This window comes from Lycium ferocissimum, chromosome 5 (genome assembly GCF_029784015.1).
Source record: "Lycium ferocissimum isolate CSIRO_LF1 chromosome 5, AGI_CSIRO_Lferr_CH_V1, whole genome shotgun sequence".
Taxonomy (NCBI): Eukaryota; Viridiplantae; Streptophyta; class Magnoliopsida; order Solanales; family Solanaceae; genus Lycium; species Lycium ferocissimum.
In genome coordinates, this window is record NC_081346.1 from 29,521,391 (window position 1) to 29,534,903 (window position 13,513).

At 36.2% G+C, this 13,513-nt stretch overlaps 1 protein-coding gene across 1 annotated transcript; it reads left to right on the forward strand.

The window, feature by feature from the left end:
- Window positions 1–5,269: 5,269 nt before the first annotated feature.
- LOC132056665 (chloride conductance regulatory protein ICln) lies at window positions 5,270–12,979 on the forward strand. Its single transcript, XM_059448952.1, has 7 exons — window positions 5,270–5,571; window positions 5,660–5,783; window positions 10,680–10,794; window positions 10,891–10,950; window positions 11,051–11,110; window positions 11,195–11,289; window positions 12,533–12,979. Exons 1-7 carry the CDS (start codon window positions 5,408–5,410, stop codon window positions 12,602–12,604), a joined length of 690 nt encoding a protein of 229 aa, XP_059304935.1. The 5' UTR covers window positions 5,270–5,407; the 3' UTR covers window positions 12,605–12,979.
- The last annotated feature ends 534 nt before the right edge of the window (window positions 12,980–13,513 follow it).

Genomic DNA, 13,513 nt, shown 5'->3' on the forward strand with positions numbered 1-13,513 from the left:
GGAGAAAAAGGTAAGAGGAACTGTTTTTGGGAAAATATGTAACAAGAGATCCGGTGTTCTTCCTTGAAAGAGACAATTAATAGTATTTTGGGTGAATTTCTGTGATTGAACGTTTGTGCTTTGATGTGAAAGAGGAGAAGAAAAGGAATGGCAATGGAGGATTTGCTTCAAATGGGTGTAAGAATAGCGAATGGAAAGAGACAGAGGAGATTTGAACAATTTCCTATCAAATGTGAAATGTGCCGAGAAGAAATCGGAAATTTTCAAAAAGACAAAAATACCTTTATATTTAATTTGCTGACCTTGAATATTAAGTGGTCGTTTGGTACGTAGACATAATTATCCCGTGATTATAATCTTAGAACTAATTTATCTCATCTAGGAGATGAAATAAAATAATCCTAGGATTAATGGGATAAGATGAGACAAAAATGGGCGAAATCCATATCAAACTCGGATTTATCTTACTTAACTTATTTAACCTTGGGTTAATTTACTTCGCCTAAAGGGAAGAAAATTTTTCGAACCCTTGGTTTTAGTCTGAGGTTTAAGTCTAACGAGAATAATATTCTAGGACTAGCAATTCATTTATTTTCAAACCGACCCATTTACTATCTATTATTTGATTGACCAATCCTTTGTATTGGAATGGGTGAAGGGTCAAATGATTTGGTAATTCCTCATGAGAGGATGAATCGAGAGAAATTTGATCCCATCTTTATGTTTGGGATACACTTTATACTTTATTTGGCACAATGTATAAATTTATTCCCGAATAAATTTATACCTTCTACCAAACATGGTACAAAATTAATCCATGATTAGTCTTTCGGATATAAAATTAATACCGTCCACCAAACAACCCCCAGTAGGTTATATAATTTATTTACTCCTACAATTTTTTAAAATAAATGTCAATATTGAATTAAACTTAAACACACGTCAACATAGAACCCTTCGTATCAGTTACGGTCTCAAAATAAAAGTATTTCAAAGTTTTGCAGATTTATAGTGGGACTTTTTTCTTCATTTTTGCTGCTTGATGTTTATTATTCTTATATTCTTCTCTTCTCGCAAGTTAACAAGCGAACCCCCATTATTATTTTTTTATTTTTTTCTACCCGACGGTTCGCAATATGATATGCGAATCATCATTTACAATTTTTTTGCCCACTCGTCGTTTGCTTTAAATATATACTCATTCTGTCTCAATTTATGTGATACACTTTTTTCTTTAATCCGTAAAAAAAAAATGATATATTTTCTTATTTGGAAACAATTCAACTTTAAACTTTATATTTTAGGCTTACGAAATGATTTATAACCACACAAATATCTTTGATTTGTTTTAGACCACAAGATTCAAAAGTCTTTCTTTTTTCTTAAATTTTGTGTCCAGTCAAACTACATCACATAAATTGGGACGGAGGGAGTAGCAAATTCCTTCTTTTGCAACAAAGATCAAATTAATTAGTTCTGATCAAAGGGCAAATTCCTTCTTTCTGAGCAATTCACTTTGCTGTCTTTGTGTTCATTTAAAAGAATGACGGAAACTTATGTTAGAGTTAATTTATTCTTGGGTGGTGAAGTTGTGTATGAAGCAGTTTCGGTTAGATATCGTTGTCCTGAAGCAGTGCAAAGGTTCCCAATCTCCTTCAAATATGATCATCTCCAACGCGTGTTTAGGAGTATATGTGATCCCGAACTTTCGGTGGTTATCCTTTGGATGAAATCTAACGTCATTCCGCCAATGGATTTCCAATTTACAGTGAGATTCAAATTTGGAATGATGAGTCGTTATCGTTATTTCTTCGAATTCCTGATAATTTTAGCACTCACATCAGCATAACGGCGCTGGACATGTATGCAACAGTTGAATGCTCTTTCCAGGGTGAAGAGCATACGAAAAATGAGTTCCATCTTCGGAATACTACGTATCATCGCAATTTTAATAGTGGTTTTCCAGGGGGTATACTTCAATAACAAACAATGATAGGAGTTGGTAGTCAGCCAAACGATTCGAGTAATTTTGGTACACAATATGACGGTGTGGCTTCAATGCACTATCGAACTTGGGAGACAAGGATTTTAATGTTTCTGTTTTCCGTGATCCCGCAGAAGTGGACTGAGGCTAGCAGGTGCGGCCTCGCTTCTTCGGGAAACTAGTCTGCATATGCAGAAATTACCTGACTTCTTAAAATTCCGCTGAAGTGGAGAATACTCGCAACTACGGGCTCGCAGAGCAAAGCTACTAGCTCGAAACTCGTTCCCTACCCATTATCTTCGTTCTCAAGATAACCTATATTTGACTCTCTGTCTAAGGTATCTTCTATTGAGTTTTGTGCGGATTGCTTTTTATTTATGCGATTCTTCTTCCACCACATGTTTATCTTTTATCAAAAAATAAAATAAATCAATATTTATTTAATAATATTTTATATTTTTCTCCTTTTTCTTCTCGAAATATTTGTCTTCCCAGTGATGCTTCTCCTATGAGTTAAAGATTTTGGTAAATAATATATATTAATCAAGCATGCTAGTAGTTATGATATTAAGTTTTGGTCAAGAGGCGATGTAAGCTAGGGGTGTCAATGGTATGGTTCGGCTGATTATTTTATAAACTTTTCGGTCACTTTATTTTGTATAACAAAAATTAGACCTTTCAAAACCGTCTCATCATATCGGTTTCGAAAACGTCATATAAGAGTTACAAGTAGAAGTTAGAACGCGATATTATGCATACTTTCGTTGAACTTTGACAAAAACTCTCTAGATACTTTTATTTTTTAAAAGGTGATGAATCTATGAAACATGAAAGACGATAAGAATAGAGATCTATCTCACTATTTTACATTAGTGTAAGACAAAGTTAAACATAAAAATAAAAAAAAAATAAAAAAAAAGGAAATCTGGATCAGACTAGTGGAAAGAAATTAATTAAAATGAGGCTCAAAAACTACTAAGATTAAATATTCATTAAGAGAAACTTAAATCATACGAGAGGAAGGATACTTAATACTTTGTAACCTGGCTCTCAAGATCGTTGGAACACCTTGTAGCTTACTACTCAAGCTGCTAAAACTAATTTAGTTTCGACAGGAGCATCATAATAGGTTTCTTAGTTGGGACTTCTTGTTAATTACATCTTGGGTTAAAGTCGTTTTCATCACCCTATTCGCAGAGCGAAGAATTTAACGTTTCATTATCTTTTAACTTAATATATAAAATATTTTTACCAATATAAATTTATTCAGTACTGTTTGGTATTTTTTCCAGTTTATTTTTATAAAATTTAAAATCCATGTAATTATTCGATGCGTTTATAAATATATGTAAGAATTTACGATTTTATTAAAAAAAGCTAAATAATTCGTTTTTAAATCCATTGACACCCCCCTAAGCTGTCGTAGACCCACTGGAAATGAAGGGCTTAAGGGGTCGTTTGGTCAAAGACAAGTTATACATGGATTAATAACGCAGGGATTAGTAATGTAGGGATTAGTAATACATGGATTAGTAATACAAGGATTATTTTTGTTGGGTGTTTGGTTCATTGCACTAAAATTGGACACAAAAGATACCATTTGAATATTTATTTATTTTTAAAACTTAAAAAATAATTGGTCACAATTATACCCTTTGGTGCTTGGCCTTTATAGGTTTCTTGGAACAAAATAAGGCCAAATTTGTCATTTTAGTTTTTTATCCATGGATAAGTTATTCCATGGTGGTGGTGGGATAAGATAGTACACCCTTTGGTGTATTAAATAATCCATGTATTAGTTATGCATGCCTCAAAATATCAACCAAACATGATATAAAATAGGCAAAAGTCATAGATAGCCCCCTAAACTTTATCACATTTTCCTCTGAGGTACCTAAACCGAGGGTTGTACCTATTGGGTACCTAAACCAATCCAAATTCGATCCCATTGGGTACCTTTTGCCTATGTGGGGCCTACGTGGCGCAGCAATTGAGTCCACTTCTTGTTGGGCGCGTGGACAACCCTTTTTTCCTTAATTTTTTTTTTGGTTAAAATTTTACCTCTTTTAAATAAAATTTAATAGATAAATAAATAAAAAATTAACCCACCTGCTAACCCACCCCCCATATGACCCCACCCCACCCCTCCCCTTTCGCCCGTCTGTCACAACCCCTCCCTTTCTCCACTGTACGTTCTCTTCAATTCTTCTTCTTCTTCCTTTTTTTTTTTTTTTCTCTTCTTCCTCTTCATTATAACAATTCATTTCTTTTAATTATTTATATAAAATTAATTTGTGAATTGGATGTTATTTCTTACCACCATTTTTTTTGTCTCTTTTAGATCTGAAAAGTAACATTACCATCTTATTCACCGAAAAAAATGGGGATTCACTATTACTATGGCTCTTTTTTTTCATCTCACCTTTCATTAAAGATTGGTGGGTCTTGTAAAGACATTGATAGACCTAAATAAGAGAAGAAAAAGAGAATAAATTATTGGTGGGGTGGGGGGACGGCTGTTGGTGGTGGTGGTGCGGCGGCCAGTGGTGGGGGAGCGGCGGCTGGTTATAGTTGGGGGGAGGGGGAGCGAGGCTGGTTGCAGTTCGGGGAAGGGGAGGGGGGGCGAAAGATGAAAATTAGGGGGGTGGTTGTATAATTTATTTTTTAATGATTATGATGGACCCCCTCCCCTCCCCCACCGTCACGTGTCATGTTTTCATTTGATAAAGTTGTCACGTCATGGAGAGTGTATTACACTCTCCTAATTTTACTGATTATTGTGAAAAAGGTACCCAATAGAATCGAATTTGGACTGGTTTAGGTACTCAATAGGTACAACCCTCGGTTTAGATACCTCAGAGGAAAATGTGACAAAGTTTAGGGGGCTATTTATGACTTTTGCCCAGTGGCGGACCTAGTAAGAGCCTAGGGGGTATCCGAACCCCCTTCGGCGAAAAATTACACTGTATATACAAGGTGAAAATTATTTTTTATGTATATATAGTAGACGTTGAACCCTTTAACTTCTTCATTTATGGCTTCTTTATATTTTTGAACTCCCTTGGCATAAATCCTGGCTCCGCCACTGCTTTTGCCTATAAAATAATACCACATCTAATACCATTAGGGGTCGTTTGGTACGACGGATAAGCAAAAATATTCCTGGAATAAAAATTTAATACTATCTCATCCCACGTTTAGTTGAATAACTTATCCCGGGATAACTTGCTCCCAACCAAACGAGCTCTTACTATTTTAGCCGAGACCTCCTCCCTAAAGAGTCTAGAAACTTCTTAACGGTGCAAAATGTTGTGGCAAATAATTTTGGCGCCCAAGCAAAACTAAAACCCTAGAGTAGGTACCAGAGTCTTTACTCTTTAATAGTCTCCAATTCCTTTTTACAACATCAATTAACCGGAAAACATGTCAGGCTTGAGGTTAGTCACTGAAAGAACAGGTGATGGCACCGGGCAGCCATTCCTGGACACCAACAACGGCGAGGAACTCATGCAGGTTCAACCTGGAACCACCATAGTCCTCGGCAGCCGCCCACCTGAGTCCCCTGGCACTCTCTATATCACTACAAAGTAACATCTCCGTCTTCAATTTACTTTTGTTTCTGTTCTTATCTCTTCGTTTTAGTTTTTGTTTTGTAATTGGTGAATATATTAACAGGCAAGTGGTGTGGCTAAGTGATACCGATAGGAGTAAAGGTTATGCAGTTGATTTCTTGTCGGTTTCACTTCATGCTGTCTCTAGAGACCCCGAGGCGTATCCGCATCCTTGTTTATATGCTCAGGTTACATCTCCTTGTTTGAAATGTAAATATGTTTTTCCGCTTATTTGAGGTTTTAGGGTCTTACTTTATATCAGCAAGAGAGTAATAAAACTGAAGATTAATTTGTGTTAACACTACTGATCTGTTAAACCTGCATCTATTTGTGATGCAATTTGAAGGACTACTGGTCATGAAATGGGACTGATACTAGTCAAAATTTATTTGAAATATGCTGCAGTGATTATTTAGGTGTATTTCTCTCTATCTTTTTATCCCCTTTTACATATCTGTCTGAAAAGCTTTGTCGTTCTTGCTATCATGGCTATCATTTCCATAGGACTTGCAAAAGAAGTTCTGCCTGAAATTTAATGAGACATAGAACGATGCAATATGTGGCACTCATTTGTTGTAGTGGTACAGAAAGGATGGTTTATGGTTCATTTTTCCTAGCTTTTACTAGACCTTTCTAAGGTCTGCTGTTTTCTTTTCTCTTTTCTTATGTTATGAGATTTTGTTTCATTATCTAGTGGCACTTTCGTTGTTATTGGATATGAGGACCTAGGAGATGTTACAGAGGGTTATTATGTATTATGGACTGTATTTACTTGCAGTATATATACAAGTTACATCATGAATTACTTGGTGGTGGAGGTTTTTGGTGGGGGGGGGGGGGGGGGGGGGGAATACATCATGAATAACTCATTTTCTTGAATAAGTGATTTATCTCATGATTTTACAATCTATGAGTATGACTGAAATTCCTAAAAGCTTACGTTTCCGAGTTGAGCCGCAGAGGCATGTGTGATTTCCCGAATTATGAAAGAGGACCTCGTCAGTGGTGTTGGTAATATAGTGGAAAAGTTCCAAAAGAGAGAAATATTCAAGGATGGAAAGGAGTTAAAGCCTTTTAGAGTGTTAGATTGTCACAAATTGGTTGAGGGAATGTGAAATGATCTCCTTATATGGTTTTGGGTAATCCTCGCCTCATGAGCTAGTTTTTGAGGTTGAGTTAGCCCAATGTCCATTTCTTATTATGGTATTAGAGCCAAGCCCATTCTTGTTATTGAACTTCCTAATGTTGGATCCCCATCTTATGTTTTCCACGCTTTAGTTGGTAGGCCTCGGCGTGGGAAGTGGTGTTTGTGTGTTAGATTTGTCCTCATTGGCTTAGGGAGTGAGAAAAGATCGCCTTATATGGTCTTGGATAACCCTCACTTCATGAGCTTGCTTTTGAAGTCGAGTTAGGCCCAAGTCCATTTCTTATCATAGAGGAATGTATGTTTCCGATCCCGTACTTCGTTGGGATTTTGAGGTTCAGACTAATGGACAGGTTAGTTTGTGAGTTGTTTCGCCATTCAAATGGTTGCAATGAAACTGAGTTGCTTGTAATGAAGTGTTATTTATATATGTTTTGAAACTTTCAGAATGCTAACCTGGACCATATTTTTGAGTCATGGTTATAGTTTCAAGTGCGGGAAGCATATATGACGCTAATTTGACTACAAGTACTGGGTTATTGGTGCTATCAGGTAGTTCTATAATTGGCAAACCATAACCTTAATATGGTTGACCAATTGGTGCTGAGTCTTTGATATACAAGTGGTTACCTTATCGAAAAAAAGAAGGATGGTTGACCATTTATTGGTTCCCTTTTGTATGCCACTACTAAGACATTAACTACTGAGATGTTTGCCATATCCGGCGGTGTATGTCATTTACATCGACCAAACAATCAGCTTTCCATTTTTTTTTTTCTTTCGGTGAGGAGTTGAAGAAAGGTGGCCTGAAATTATCATCGACCAAAGTAGAAAACTTTAGAGGACAACTAATACAATGGTGATGGAGGAAGGATGATATATGAAGCTCTGTTTGTGTATCTTGTAGAAAAGATGGTGGAAGGTCGTTCAAGATGAGAGTGCAACAGTGAGCCTCTGATGGTTCTTGATGAGTGAAGGACAACAAAGGGTAGAGGAGAGTTGGTGTTGCAGTGGAGCTAAAGGTCGCAGACGAGGGTCCCTTTTTTGGCGACGACTGTTCGCTTCCTTTATTGCCTTCTATGGGGGGTTTGTAGGTGATTTTTTTGGGGGGACCAAAATAAGAGTCTTGAAATTCAAATGGCTAAATGAGCCATTCTGGTCCGACAATGGTGGTTGCCGGAATATTCACCAAAATGGTGAAGCGAAGACTTGTATTTTCTTCCATGGAAGTTGGAGAGAATCTATGGAAAGAAATGTTATTTTAAGAAAAAAGCAAGAATCTTTTGTGAGGGAGAAGGAAAGGAGGTCAAAACTCTTATTAGTCAAAGGAAAATCTAGAATCAGTTGGGCTTGAAGATGTAAAATCTAGAATCAGTTGGGCTTGAAGATGTAAAATCTAGAATCAGTTGGGCTTGAAGATGTTGACTGAGTCCGAAATTCAGGCCATTTTGTATCCTCCCTTTTATTTCTTTTGGGCCTTTTCATTTTCCTAAATGCATTAGATGAATATTTTAGTTTTTATTTTTATTTTTATTTTTTAACATTACATCCGATAATGATTTCAAAATGGCGACATAGTAATGGTAGAAATTACTTGCAAAGAAAAATAATTTGATAGTAAATGCAATTAATTTGTTTAAAACATTTAATATCCAAGCAAGATATTTTGATGAGTAAGGTAATAATAAGTATTATAATATTTCCAGTTGGTTGATTTTTTTTTCCCCTTTCGACGAAAACAAGTATAATATTGATTCAGTGTTATCTAGCAAATATGTAGTACTATTATAAATATCAGAAACAATATTACCAAATAAGACAAACTAATAAAGATTGATGTATATTCTAATTCAAAATCTACGTAATGTTAATTACTTCAAAACAAGGATAAGATGATAATGAAATGAACTTGGCAGTAATAGTAATTTGAACAAATCAAGTAGATTCAAACTATGAATATACTATTAATTAATATATATTAAATTCATTTTAATGAATACGACAAACAACAACATACCTAGTGTAGTCCCGCAAGTGGGGTCTGGGGAGGGTGGGGTGTACGTAGACCTTACCCCTACCTTTTTGGGGTAGTGTCGTAGTGGTTGTTTCCAATAGAGTCTCGGCTCAAAAAAACAGAAAGGTTTTGAGCAAAAATGCGCGAGCAAAAAGCTACGATGAAAACACTGAAGAAAGAGTAGTACTGGCAATAAAATAGTACAGATAACCAAAGTTAAATTCTTTAGCGAATAAGAAGCCCAAAGAAATGATTCGGAGGGAGAGACAAAATTGGATGTCAAGAATTAGTTATTGATTACCTTAAAATGTGTAATTGGTGACATAGATTCTTGTCCACTAACAGTAGAGTTTGACTACTAGTGTTATGGTGTCTTTGCTGTGTTCTATCTTCCAAGCCTAGCTAATTTTTGGTATCTAAGCGTTTGGCAATTGGAGGTTCTTGGGTTTTTATGATTTTAGTTGGATACCCGGTACACTTTTTTGCATGAGGTTGTAGATCCTTAACTGGATATTCAGTTGGTTTAGAATTATGGTTTCTAATAATTCAATTAAAGTCTCAGTCAATGCTAATGTACAATATCTTTTGGTTTTATTAAAATAAACTATGGATTGGTTAATAAATGTCTTCAGTCTTGGGTCAATTGTCAGTCTTAGATGAACTTGCAAGGGGAGTAGCAAGATGCCGATGATTAACCTGGCCTTCAGTATTTCTGAGGCTAAATCTATTAGAGTGTGCATAAATGAATTCCACATAGGTAACTCCATAGCAAAAACTAAGGGACTCAACTGCAAGTGATGTTTTTTCTTTTTAAATACCTTTTTTGTGTTAGTTGTCCTAACCTTAGATGCCTATGGTTTGGCAATTAGATAAACGACTGGAAAACTCATTTTAACAGTTGTCAACGTAAAAAAAAAAAAAAAAGGGACGCACAACAAGGATATATTTTTCTCTCTGGTTAGATTTCTAGGCTTCCACCTCGACCTCATTTTAAGATGATGCTTGAGATATTGGGTTGTGAATGCAAGGGACCACAGTGATTTGAGATATCGACAATAAGTCTGCTGCTGTTTTTTTGGCTTGGCATTTTGATTAACCAATTATGGATTCTGTGAATTGGGAAAGGAAAGCTAGTTTTCAGGAAAGCTGCATAGTTTTCAGGAAAGCTGCAATCACATTTGATTTACATTTATGGTAAACCATCATCTGTCATTTGGATTTCACAAACCTTGTCGCAGCTAATGTGAAAATCTTTTAGTTCTAGTTTTGTATTTTTTGGGGAGGAGTATGTAAAAGTGTGATTAAACTGGTTTTTGGTTTCGGATTTTCTGAAAATTAACTGCTTCAGTTAGTCATCTCACTTGATCCTATTGACGGGTGTAGAATAGTACACAACTCCACTACATTCAATAGGGCAATTTGAGCATACTGTTTAAGTTTTAGTTTCTTTTTGTTTTTATTCATTTGTAGTATTTCCTGTTTGCTTGAGCTTGGAGGAGATCATCCAGCTGTTTTCTTTTTCCTTTTTGATTCATCAGCATGCTATCTCACACGGTTAATATATAGTTAGATATTTTCGACATTGTAAAATGCTTTTTCTTTTATTTATTAGATTATGATTGTCTAGTGTATGCAATATGTTCACTGAAGGTGGAAAAAACATGTACTGTTGAACCAGATGGATGGTTGCATGCTTATGCACGTATCTGTTCTGTTACAATATGTCTTATATTTTATAATTAACGAGTCTTTGGTAAAGCAATTATTTTCTTTCAGGCTTGTCTAAAGTTTCGAGTGATCATCTGTGTCTTTTTTTCCCGAAGGGTTCTGAGTGCTGGATAAACATTTGTTTCCATTTTACAAATGTGAAACATACTTTGCTTTTTCGTATGGGAATAAACGTTATCTTTTGCTTCGTTCTTGAAGATTGACAACGGAGTGGAGGATGACGAGTCAGAAGGCTCCACTGATGAGGGTGATGTGTCATCAGATTTGTCAAGGATCACTGAGTTGAGACTTGTTCCATCAGATCCTAATCAAGGTACTTCATTCTTGTTCATTGTTTTTTCTAGGATAAATACCTTATGCTACTTCAGCTCCTAAAGATAAGTTTGTGTTGTATGTTCTATTTTGACAGTGGATACTCTCTTCCAGATCTTTTGTGAGTGTGCTGAGCTTAATCCTGAACCAATTGAAGGTAGTTATTTATTTCTTGGATGCATAACATGTTTTCTTCTCACCTTTTTCTGCACATGTCTTGTTTCTCCTTTGACAAAGTCTCGTGTTGTTTTCCATAGAGGAGGAAGAAGAGCATAATTGGATCTTCAGCGCAGATCAGCTGGAAAATCAGGAAGCTGGTATGATATTGTTAGGCATTGACTGTTTTTACAAACCAATTCTGTTTTGTGAACTAACTTCTACTGTTGCTGGTCTAACTTTAGGAGAAGAAGAATCTGAGTGGATGATTTCTCAAAATTCTACACATACAATTGGTCGTTCGAATGGGGATCACGACTTAGCTCATAATGTGCTTCAGGTAGGCCTGTGGTTGTAGATTTGATTTGACACTTGAAATTCAGAATTGTGATTAGTCTTGTCCTTTGTCTTTCATTTGTCTTGCTTGGTAGGTGTTGTGGTTGGGTAGCAATTGGAGGTGAACTAGAACAAATTGAATACTTAATTTTTAGAGTAACAAGCGTATAATAAGTCGTTACCTATTCGGGAATCGAAGAGATTAGTGTGTATTATAGATTCACACAACACGACGTAAGGCTTCAGAGCCTGAATACATGCTTAGTCTGTACGTGTATTTCTATAAGAATAATCTGCATTGTCATTACCTGAATTTCTCGATGCATGCATGTTATGTAAAATAGAGGCCGAACCTAAACCCAGGAATCAACAGTGGCTGCTCCTTTGGTGACTAACCCCAACTCAAGGTTGTTGGAGGTGGAGGGTACTTTTCACTAGGTTATCCCTCACTTGTATCTGTCAATTGATCCTTTTAGATGTTCTACAAGCACTGTCAAGCATTTAGAGCCCCTCTTTGGCGACTCTTGTCTTAAGTTACTTTTCATGTTTTTAGACTGATGTAAACTATTATTCCCTCCGTCCCATAATAAGTGTCACCTTAGCCAAAAACACACATATTAAGAAACCAATGATGAAGTGTAAAGTTTATCAAATTACCCTTGTGTAATAAAAAATTACTTTTTCCTCTTGATGATTAGAGCATAGTCCATCTTTTGACAGTGGGAATCCAACTTATTTAGAGTACTACTACTTCTTTTGCCTCTTACTAATCCTATCTTCCATAGGCCAATTTCATTTCCACGTGAAACCCAGAATTTGACATTGGGCATCCAACTTTTGGCCTTGAATAAAGAAACTTGTCATTTTTTGTCCAAGGGCAAAGATGGAAAAACTAGTCAATATATGCATTGGTATCCTAAGGTGACACTTATTATGGGACAATTTTTTTTGGCTAAGGTGACACTTATTATTAATAATTGCATGTGCAATCTCACTACGGCACTGGCATGTGAAAGGCCCCTCATATAACACACCTCGTTTATGAGATCTGTGCGGTTCTTCTTTTTTGTTGGTTTTTTTTTTTTTGGTGGGGATGACGGTTGAAGTGTGTACACGTCTGTAAAAGTAGGTTGAGATATGAGCATCTCGCTTTTTCTGCTTTAAGTATTTCACATGGAACTTCTACCAAGTATTGGCTATTTGTTGCTGGAAATTGAGATGTTATTTTTTTTTTTTTTTTGCTGCAGCTGCAAATTAATGATCAAAGGTTTGAAGACGCGGAGGAAATGGATAGTGACAGCAAAAATGGTCATCATTAGGCGGTCATCTTTCTTGGTTGGAGTACCTTCTTGGGTATAACTATATCTGACATGGAACGTTTGACATGGAACGTTTGCTGTATATTGAAGTGTGTCAACCTCGCCTGCTTCTCACATTTCAGATCCTGTGGAGTTTGAATTATTAGATCGTTTTGCAAAATGATTAGATGATATTCAGGAATTAGTAGTTATGTCATGTCACAACTAGCGATCCATGAGTAATGCGAGATGACATAGCTCAGTTATAGGCAGCTTCTCTTGGTTTTTTCCTTTATGCTCTTGGTTCTTTTTATAACCTGAGTTATGATGACCTTAAACTTCCGATATTTGCTTGTACTTTTGAATCAAGTTAGTGTCAGTATGTCGCCCAAAGAAGCCGTGTAAATGCTATTTTGCATCCGAAAAAAGAAGCAAACTTAGCTCTTCCGACAGTAAAAGCCTGGGCTATTTTTAATAAATTAAACTGCTTAATTTGCCAAATGCATAATATTTGTTCGAACAGTAATATGTGGCTTATTTTTGACCACGAAACAGCTTATGTTTTAGGGATTGCCCTTTTCGGAAGAATTAGAACTGCTACTACAAAATTGGTATTTTTGTGGGGTTTGAGTGCTGTGTAGTCCTACAGAGTGAGCCATTGTCAGGTTTTCCTTGGTATGAAAGTGCCGCTTGCCTGGTTTGATGAAATTTCGCTGCAAAAAGAATGTAGTCAAGGCGTCTATCAGCTGGAACAAGTAAACTACAGACGTCTCTTGCGTTTTGACGGACTCACTAACAGAGAGCTGTCCGAATTCAAATCCTTACCCGCCTATCTTTCTAAGTGATTTTTTTTTTCCCCAAGAAAGAACACAGACAAAGCAAAGAATGCATTATAACTAATACAAGCAAATCATGGAAGTACCATATGGC

Coding starts and splice junctions, on each gene's coding strand:
- LOC132056665 (XM_059448952.1), top strand. CDS start 5,408: ATGTCAGGCTTGAGGTTAGTCACTGAAAGAACAGGTGATGGCACCGGG. Junction 5,784..10,679: donor ATCCTTGTTTATATGCTCAG/GTTACATCTCCT, acceptor TCGTTCTTGAAG/ATTGACAACGGAGTGGAGGA. Junction 10,951..11,050: donor TAATCCTGAACCAATTGAAG/GTAGTTATTTAT, acceptor TGTTTTCCATAG/AGGAGGAAGAAGAGCATAAT.